General features: G+C 47.2%; 1 protein-coding gene across 1 annotated transcript in view; it reads left to right on the top strand.

The window, feature by feature from the left end:
• Positions 1-9386, top strand: part of LOC308152845 (carboxypeptidase A2-like) — a 19669-nt gene extending 10283 nt beyond the window's left edge. The window contains exons 8-11 of the mRNA XM_080525913.1: positions 5483-5573; positions 6005-6204; positions 6500-6584; positions 9139-9386. Of these exons, the coding sequence (XP_080382039.1) occupies positions 5483-5573; positions 6005-6204; positions 6500-6584; positions 9139-9326 (564 nt within the window). The 3' untranslated portion in view covers positions 9327-9386. The remainder of the gene's footprint in view (positions 1-5482; positions 5574-6004; positions 6205-6499; positions 6585-9138) is intronic.
• The last annotated feature ends 570 nt before the right edge of the window (positions 9387-9956 follow it).

A 9956-nucleotide genomic window follows, 5' to 3' on the forward strand; every position in this document is an offset into this window, starting at 1 on the left:
CTCCCACACCAGCATAGGTGTCCCCTGTCCCCTCCCACACCAGCATAGGTGTCCCCTGTCCCCTGTCTCCTGTCTCCTCTCCCCTGTCCCCTCCCACACCAGCGTAGGTATCCCCTGTCCCCTGTCCCCTGTCCCCTGTCCCCTCCCACACCAGCGTAGGTGTCCCCTGTCCACTGTCCCCTCCCACACCAGCGTAGGTTCCTCCTGTCCACTGTCTCCTCCCACACCAGCGTAGGTGTCCCCTGTCCACTGTCCCCTCCCACACCAGCGTAGGTTCCTCCTGTCCACTGTCTCCTCCCACACCAGCGTAGGTTCCCCCTGTCCACTGTCTCCTCCCACACCAGCGTAGGTGTCCCCTGTCCCCTGTCCCCTCCCACACCAGCGTAGGTGTCCCCTGTCCACTGTCTCCTCCCACACCAGCGTAGGTGTCCCCTGTCCACTGTCCCCTCCCACACCAGCGTAGGTTTCCCCTGTCCCCTTTCTCCTCCCACACCAGCGTAGGTGTCCCCTGTCCCCTGTCTCCTCCCACACCAGCGTAGGTGTCCCCTGTCCCCTGTCCACTGTCCCCTCCCACACCAGCGTAGGTGTCCCCTGTCCACTGTCCCCTCCCACACCAGCGTAGGTGTCCCCTGTCCACTGTCCCCTCCCACACCAGCGTAGGTTTCCCCTGTCCCCTGTCTCCTCCCACACCAGCGTAGGTGTCCCCTGTCCCCTGTCTCCTCCCACACCAGCGTAGGTGTCCCCTGTCTCTTCCCACACCAGCGTAGGTGTCCCCTGTCCCCTGTCCACTGTCTCCTCCCACACCAGCGTAGGTGTCCCCTGTCCACTGTCCCCTCCCACACCAGTGTAGGTGTCCCCTGTCCCCTGTCTCCTCCCACACCAGCGTAGGTGTCCCCTGTCCCCTGTCTCCTCCCACACCAGCGTAGGTGTCCCCTGTCCCCTGTCTCCTCCCACACCAGTGTAGGTGTCCCCTGTCCACTGTCTCCTCCCACACCAGCGTAGGTGTCCCCTGTCCACTGTCTCCTCCCACACCAGCGTAGGTGTCCCCTGTCCACTGTCCCCTTCCACACCAGTGTAGGTGTCCCCTGTCCACTGTCCCCTTCCACACCAGTGTAGGTGTCCCCTGTCCACTGTCTCCTCCCACACCAGCGTAGGTGTCCCCTGTCCCCTGTCCACTGTCTCCTCCCACACCAGCGTAGGTGTCCCCTGTCCCCTGTCTCCTCCCACACCAGTGTAGGTGTCCCCTGTCCACTGTCTCCTCCCACACCAGCGTAGGTGTCCCCTGTCCACTGTCCCCTTCCACACCAGTGTAGGTGTCCCCTGTCCACTGTCCCCTTCCACACCAGCGTAGGTGTCCCCTGTCCACTGTCCACTGTCTCCTCCCACACCAGCGTAGGTGTCCCCTGTCCCCTGTCCCCTCCCACACCAGCATAGGTGTCCCCTGTCCACTGTCTCCTCCCACACCAGCGTAGGTGTCCCCTGTCCACTGTCCCCTCCCACACCAGTGTAGGTGTCCCCTGTCCACTGTCCCCTTCCACACCAGCGTAGGTGTCCCCTGTCCACTCCTACAGCAGCGTAGGTGCCGGCTGTGAACAGCCTGTGTAGGCCTACCCCACAGCAGACCTGGGGGCCGTTCCACTAACGTTGATTAGTATATAGGCGATTGAAATAAATCAGGCGATCAGGCAACTCGGGATTGGAATTCAAGCCTCAGGTGATTCCTCGAACGAGGATCAGGCTTGTGTCATCAGTGTTCACAGAACACCGGCTTAGAAATCCTCGATATGGGCGCGTGCACGCAGACATAAAGAGCCCCGAAGAGTCGATCTGTCGAAATGAAGATACTCCACTCTGCAGGGGTCCTACATTTGCGCAGCATTCCGAAATATTGATCTTTATGAAGACGGAAAAATAAGATGTAAAAGAGTGCAATACTGCCGCAATTAACAAGGCGAGGGAAATGGTTTGCCATGAAATTGCTGACCGATTAAATGCGTAGGTCATACTAGCCCCAGTTATTGTTATATGTTCATATTTTAATAAATGAATATTTACTACTGTGGTCATATCAGCAGCAGGCTACGAGCCGTCATATCGTCACAATGGCCTAGTGGTATCAACCGCTGCCATAGTATTTATTCGTCATTTTAAATCGGTGGTTCAAATCCCTCTTCTGACACACTTTTTACTGCATTTCGTTGTCTGAATCTAATCTAAAATCTCATCTAAAAAAGTATGTAGGCTATAAAATTATGGTACAGGCTAATTTACAAGAACTGACACGATTACAATGTGTTTGAAGCCTTTTGAAGCCTTTGCATGAATACTTCGGTTAAATGTAAAAAAATTAAAAAATAAAATAAATCAAGTCTCGAACTCGCAACCTTCGGAACTCTAGCTGGTTGCCTTAACCACTGCGCCAACCAGACTGCTGAGGCAAAAGCAATGCAAGTTGATAGACATACCTATTTATTTTATTTTATTTTTTACACTTTTTAATTAATTTATTTTTTTGATCTATCTATCTATCACACTTTCAAAATATCAGGTAATCTATCACACAATCAAACTATCTATCTATCGATCGATCACACTTTCAAATTATCAAATTATCTATCTATCACACAGTCAAACTATCTATCTATCTATCTCGTGTGAAGTGGGAACTAATATTTCCTAAAAGACACTTGAGGAACTGTCGTTCGGGATGTAGTTTCCGCCTGTGAGCCTTTTTTGACGCACGCATTACCTTAGCCAGCCTCTTAGCCTCCCGAGTTATTCTGGTCGCGAGCAGGCTATGTTGCATAGCAACCAAACAGCGAATTATTTGAGCCACATTGATGGCACCGAACGCAAGATAAAATTATCGCCGATTAGAACTTTATCGCGGATTAGAAGATCATCGACCTTCGTGGAATAGGCCCCTGTTATATAACGACTGTGTCGGCCTACCCCACAGCAGACCTGTTATATAGCCTGTGTAGGCCTACCCCACAGCAGACCTGTTATATAGCAGGCTTCTATACGTGATCAGGTGTTGGACCCATCGGCGGTGCAGATCAGAATAACTGAGGGAGTAAAATAAAGTCTCTCTTTACTGAGAAGAACCTTTATTTTTACCAGGGAATTCCTTTGAGAACGAGTCTCTTTTTCGAAGGAGCCCTGGGAATGCTCACTCGCTTTCACATTCACTCGCATTCTTACTCATTCATACTGCATGTTTCATTCATTCATGTGGGAGGAAACCGGAGTGCCCGGAGGAAACCCACACGGCACGGGGAGAACATGCAAACTCCCACAGTGATTACCAGGAATCGAACCCAGCACCTTCCGAGACCGGGATTCGAACCCAGTACCTTGAGACTGTGAGGCAGTGATCTTAACCACTCTGCCACCGTGCCACCCGAGAATAATAATAATAATAATAATAATAATAATAATAATAATAATAATAATAATAATAATAATAATAATAATAATAATAATAATAATAATAATAATAATAATAATAATAATAACTTTTATTTGTATAACACTTCTCCTACAAACGTTGCAGCTCAACGTGCTCCAATCGTTATATAATCATCATTTAATTATTTAGTCACTTAAAGGCAATATTAAAAAGATGGGTTTTTAGTCTAGACTTGAACATTATGTGCTGAGGTTGCATCTCTAATGTAAACTGGCAGTGAGACACAATCTGGAGCTTAGAATGAGAATGCAGCCTCACCAAATCTCTTCTTTTGTACATGTGGTACACAGAGAAATAGCAGGGTCAAAACAGTACGTACGACACTGTCGAAAATAAACTCAGGCTCCGAAAGGCAGCCTTGAAATAAGTAACATAAAAAAACGAAACAAACTAAGTTGACTTCAAATGTACCTGATCATACGTCACGAAAAGGCAATAACAAGGTCCTCCAGGACAGATACAAAAGGCAATAACAAGGTCCTCCAGGACAGATAGAAAAGGCAATAACAAGGTCCTCCAGGACAGATAGAAAAGGCAATAACAAGGTCCTCCAGGACAGATAGAAAAGGCAATAACAAGGTCCTCCAGGACAGATAGAAAAGGCAATAACAAGGTCCTCCAGGACAGATAGAAAAGGCAATAACAAGGTCCTCCAGGACAGATAGCGCAAAGTCTTAAATACCGGGTATTTCCTACCGGCAGGATTAGAGTTCTCCAAACATAACAGTTGTGGTCGACTGACAAGGGAACAGGGAAACGGGACACACATCAGTAGCCACATACAAACACACACAGCTGACAACCAGCAGTTAATAAAGTCCCATACTGACTGCAATCCTCCAAGTCACCAGGAGGAGGCATTGGCGAGTCGTCAACAAAGACCCCCCCTCGTAACACAGGTCACCACAGTGGGGGGACGTATTTAGTGATTTGTGGTGTATGATTTATGACTCAAGTGATTTTTACTGTGACTGCCAATGTTGTCTGTTCTGCTAGCCGTCTCACAATGTCAAAGGTCAAAGGGATTCGTTATGTGTCTGCCAGCTTAACTGACCTATAACTGACAGTCGCGTGTGAGAGACCTGTGTCTCCTCCTGAGACATCTACTACCCCCCAGCACTGTGTCTCCTGAGACATCTACTACCCCCAACACTGTGTCTCCTGAGACATCTACTACCCCCCAGCACTGTGTCTCCTGAGACATCTACTACCCCCCAGCACTGTGTCTCCTGAGACATCTACTACCCCCCAGCACTGTGTCTCCTGAGACATCTACTACCCCCCAGCACTGTGTCTCCTGAGACATCTACTACCCCCCAGCACTGTGTCTCCTGAGACATCTACTACCCCCCAGCACTGTGTCTCCTGAGACATCTACTACCCCCCAGCACTGCACCTCCTGAGACATCTACTACCCCCCAGCACTGTGTCTCCTGAGACATCTACTACCCCCCAGCACTGTGTCTCCTGAGACATCTACTACCCCCCAGCACTGTGTCTCCTGAGACATCTACTACCCCCCAGCACTGTGTCTCCTGAGACATCTACTACCCCCCAGAACTGTGTCTCCTGAGACATCTACTACCCCCCAGCACTGCGTCTCCTGAGACATCTACTACCCCCCAGAACTGTGTCTCCTGAGACATCTACTACCCCCCAGCACTGCCTCCTAAGACTTCTACTGCCCCCCAGCACTGTCTCCTAAGACTTCTACCGCCCCCCTTGTACTGTTTCTCCAGTGTCTATAAAAAAAAGAATTAAAAAAATATATATATACGTATATATAATCTTATTTTCTAGACGACTGCCAGTGGCCACTGGCCTGAGCTAGATTACTCTTCCTGCTACGACTGGTGAACTGATGATTCACTTGCTTAGTCAAATGTATCGATTGTAAAGTCGCTTTGGAATAAGGTGTCTGCTAAATGGCAAAAATGTAAGAATGTAAATGTAAATGTAAAAATGTAACTGTGTTGTCTGCAGGACCGTATGTAACTGTGTTGTCTGCAGGACCGTATGTGGCGTAAGACCCGCTCCAAGACCTCCAGCCCATTCTGCCGCGGCGTCGACCCCAACAGGAACTGGGACGCCGGCTTTGGCGGTACGCTAGCTCAGCTTGGCTACGCTAGCAGAGCTTGGCTACGTTAGCTCAGCTTGGCTATGTTAGCTCAGCCTGGCTGTCTGAGAGACCTCCAGAGATAATAGCCCAATAATAATAGATGTCCATAGATAATAGTCCAATGACTAGACTGGGACAATTCCTGTGGAAATTGTGAAGCGTGCTTGCCCCTCACAGCCAGTAGGGGGCAGGTCAGTGGCCTCTGCCCCCCCCCCCCCCCCCCCTGCACCTGGGCCACTCCCCTGCCCCACCGGTGAAGACCGCATTTCTCTATCTCACCCAGGGGCCGAGCTGACTAGCACTAGCTAAGTAGCTAACTCCCCTAGATAATAGTCCTATAATAATAATAATAATAATAGATTTCCATAGATAATAGTCCAATAATGTGTGTGTGTGTGTGTGTGTGTGTCCAGGTCCTGGAGCCAGCAGTAACCCGTGCTCAGACTCGTACCACGGCACTCACGCCCACTCTGAGGTGGAGGTGGAGAACGTGGTGAAGCTGGTGCGTAGCCACGGCAACGTGAAGGCCTTCATCTCCGTGCACGCCTACTCCCAGCTGCTCATGTACCCCTACGGATACACCTGCACGGACATACCTGACCAGGCCGAGCTGGTAATGACTAAGTTTATATTTTTTCAGGCATTTTTGGGGCATTAATGATGTTCTAGAGTTAAATCCCTGACCATTAATGGTGTTCTAGAGTTAAATCCCTGACCATTAATGGTGTTCTAGAGTTAAATCCCTGACCATTAATGGGTGTTCGATCACAGTTTCTTACGTGATGTCGCCAACCCACCCGACTATACGCCCCTCATCTCCGCATAGTCAGCTCTGTAGTTCACTGTCTCTTACAGTGCTGTTGGCCTGGCCACCATCACTAAAGCTCCTCTTCCTCTTGGTTGTGCAGGACTCTCTGGGTCGGGCGGCAGTCCAGAAGCTCACCTCTCTGCACGGGACCAGGTACAAAGTGGGAAGCATCTGCAAGATCATCTGTGAGTACCAGAGCCGTCAATGACAGACAGACAGACAGACAGGCAGACAGGCAGGCAGACAGACAGGCAGACAGGCAGACAGGCAGACAGGCAGACAGACAGGCAGACAGGCAGACAGAGCCGTCAATGACAGACAGACAGACAGACAGGCAGACAGGCAGACAGACAGGCAGACAGAGCCGTCAATGACAGCACTTACAATACTTATGTGATACTTAAATGGTAAACTGACTGACTTATATAGTAAGTAAGTAAAGCTTTATTTATACAGCACCTTTCATACAAGAAATGCAGCTCAACGTGCTTTACAACAGGAATAAGAACATAAAGTGAATCTAAAAACATATATAAAAACATATATAAGCATAGAATGAATATAAACGCAGGGGAAAACACTAAAAAGAAAAGGTAAAGATCTAACTTTCCATATCCCTTTCATCTCCCTACCTTACACAGTCTTTCTGTACTTCCCACTGGCTTTACACCAGCACCACTATGAACATATTTACTACCACTTGCCTAATGGCAAGACTGGGCTTTATTTTATTTCCACACTAACTTAAATCTTTTGCACACCTCTTTCAACTAGTCAGTCTGTGTACGTGAATATAAGAGCAGGGGAAAACAGTAAAAAGAAAAGGTAAAGAAAATACAATAAAAAATAATTTTAAAAAGGGCATTTAAAGTGCAGTAGCTGGCAAATGAGTAGTAGGCAGGTGCAGATGAGCTAGTTGAAGGCTATATTGAAGAAGTGCGTTTTTAGCTTTCTTTTAAAAATATTTAGTGAGCTGGCTTCCCTGATCTCTAAAGGTAATGTGTTCCAAAGCTTTGGGGCATAGTTGGCATAGGCTGCGCTCCCGATCTTCTTCTGACTATTGCTGGGAACCTCTAATAAACCTGCGATAGATGATCTTAGTGTTCTTGAGGGTGCATAATTGGCAAGGGAATTAGCAATGTACTTTGGGCCTCGCCCATTAAGGGCTTTGTATATAAGGAGGTGAAAGAATGATGTTTTCGTCACCTTGTTAATATGGGACTTGAAGCTTAGGTCTGAGTCGAAAATAACACCTAGACTTGTAACCTCAGGTTTAATCCATGATGTCAGTTTCCCCAGATTATTAAGCAGCATATCCCTCTTTGCTTTAGCGCCGATCAGTAGGACTTCAGTTTTGTCCTCGTTTAGCTTCAGGAAGTTATTGCTCATCCATTTATTTATTGCTAGAAGGCAGTTCGTGATGGAGTCTATAGCTGAAGTATCATTTGGTTCAGCAGAAATATACAGTTTCGTGTCATCGGCATACAGTCAAACAGACTGAAGCTCAGCTTCTACCCCAGGGCCATTCAGGCCCTGAACACAGCAAAGACCTAGGTTATAGGCCCTGGACAATCTAGACAATTTGATGGCAGCTACTAGATTGAAATCAAGTGCAATACTGAAACACAACTGTGAACATTTCAAACCTGCAAACTGCGACACTTTAAATGAATGTGCAATAACACTATGTGCAATATGACAACCCTCGGGTACATAAGGTTCAGAGATAGGAAATGTTAGAATAGGTATAGCATAGCATAGAGTACAGCACAGTGTTTTATTTGTATAGTATAGTATAGTGGATAGTGTACATAGCCTTTATTTATGTAAACCAGCTCTTTTCCCTTCTTGTTTTTAGTTTTTTTCCTAGCACCAGGGGAGCCCCCCCCTCCCAAATTTCGTTGTTTGGTACCTGTACTATATCAATGACAATAAAGACCATTCATTCATTCATTCATTCATAGCTGTGGAAACATACGTTGTGCTCTCTAATGATGTCCCCGAGTGGTAACATGTATAGTGAGAATAGTAGTGGACCAAGGCAGCTCCCTTGTGCGACTCCGAAGTCGCTGTCATATTTCTCAGACACATGATCTCCAAGCTTGACATAGGACTTTCTCCCTGTAATGTATGTTCTGAACCAATTTAACACGCTGCCAGAAAGACCAACTAACTCTTCAAGACGATTGATTAGGATATCATGGTCGATCGTATCGAACGCTGCACTTAGATCTAATAGGACGAGAATTGAGACCTTATTAGCATCAGAGTTTAGTCTGAGATCACTCACTATATACTGTATATAGCTATGCCTTATTCCAAAGAGCTTTACAATGGCCTCTCATTCACCCAGTCACACACACATTCACACACCAATGGCGGCAAGCTACCATGCAAGGGTTAGGGTAAGCATGATATAGACAACAATCAACAATGGCTGCAGGCCTATATACAGTAGCTTCAGAGCATCAATAATAATAATAATAATAATAATAATAATACATTTTTAGATTTCTAAATCTGAATCTAAGTGTCTTTGTAGGATAATCTGCTCTGTATACTGCAAGTATATCTAGCTTAGAGTCCTTAGCAACGCTTAGAGTCCTTAGCAACGCTTAGAGTCAACTACACCTAGTAGATTTCGGGCGGAGAAGCGGCGAACAAGCAACGCCAGCGTCCTCTCTCGACCGGCATTTTTTAAAAAGTGATTGACTCACTGGTGTTGTGTTCCCCTGCCAGACCAAGCCAGCGGGGGCAGCATCGACTGGACCTACGAGCAGGGGATCAAGTTCTCCTTCGCCTTCGAGCTGAGGGACACCGGTCGCTACGGTTTCATCCTGCCAGCCAATCAGATCATCCCCACAGCCTCCGAGACCTGGCTGGGGCTGAAGCACATCATGGAGTATGTTCGTGACAATCCTTACTAAGACACACATGTACACACATGTACACACACACACACACACACACACACACACACATACACACACACACACACACACACACACACACACATACACAAGCCCTGAACACTAACCAATAAAGACTTGTAGGTCAATAAAAGTCTGTGTCTGGTTTCATATATTCTTTCTTCTATTTGTTGTGATGCATCTTCATAAGTCAAGTCCCGGCTGTCTGTTTACTTTAGTTTTTCGACATTCGGGTCGTTACAAGTGTTACCAGGGTAAGCACAGGTATCAGATATGTAAGCACAGGTATCAGATATGGGTCATTTGAAAAAGTAGGTGTAAGCAGGCGTTCAAAAACGTTTAAAGGCACCAAATCTGAACTAGGCATTACGACCTGCGGTGTGAATGCAGCCATATAGCGCCTTATTCCAAAGCGCTTTACAACGGCCTCTCATTCATCCATTCACACACACATTCACACACCAATGGCGGCAAGCTGCCATGCAAGGCGCCGGCCGGCCCGCTCACTGGGAGCAATTTGGGGTTCAGTGTCTTTGATTGATTGATTGAAAACTTTATTAGAAGATTTGCAGAAGTAGGTACATGAAAGTACATATTACATACAAGGTCAACTAACAGGATAAAAAC

Source organism: Nansenia antarctica, assembly GCF_963989245.1.
Source record: "Nansenia antarctica genome assembly, chromosome: 3".
NCBI classification, from domain to species: domain Eukaryota; kingdom Metazoa; phylum Chordata; class Actinopteri; order Argentiniformes; family Microstomatidae; genus Nansenia; species Nansenia antarctica.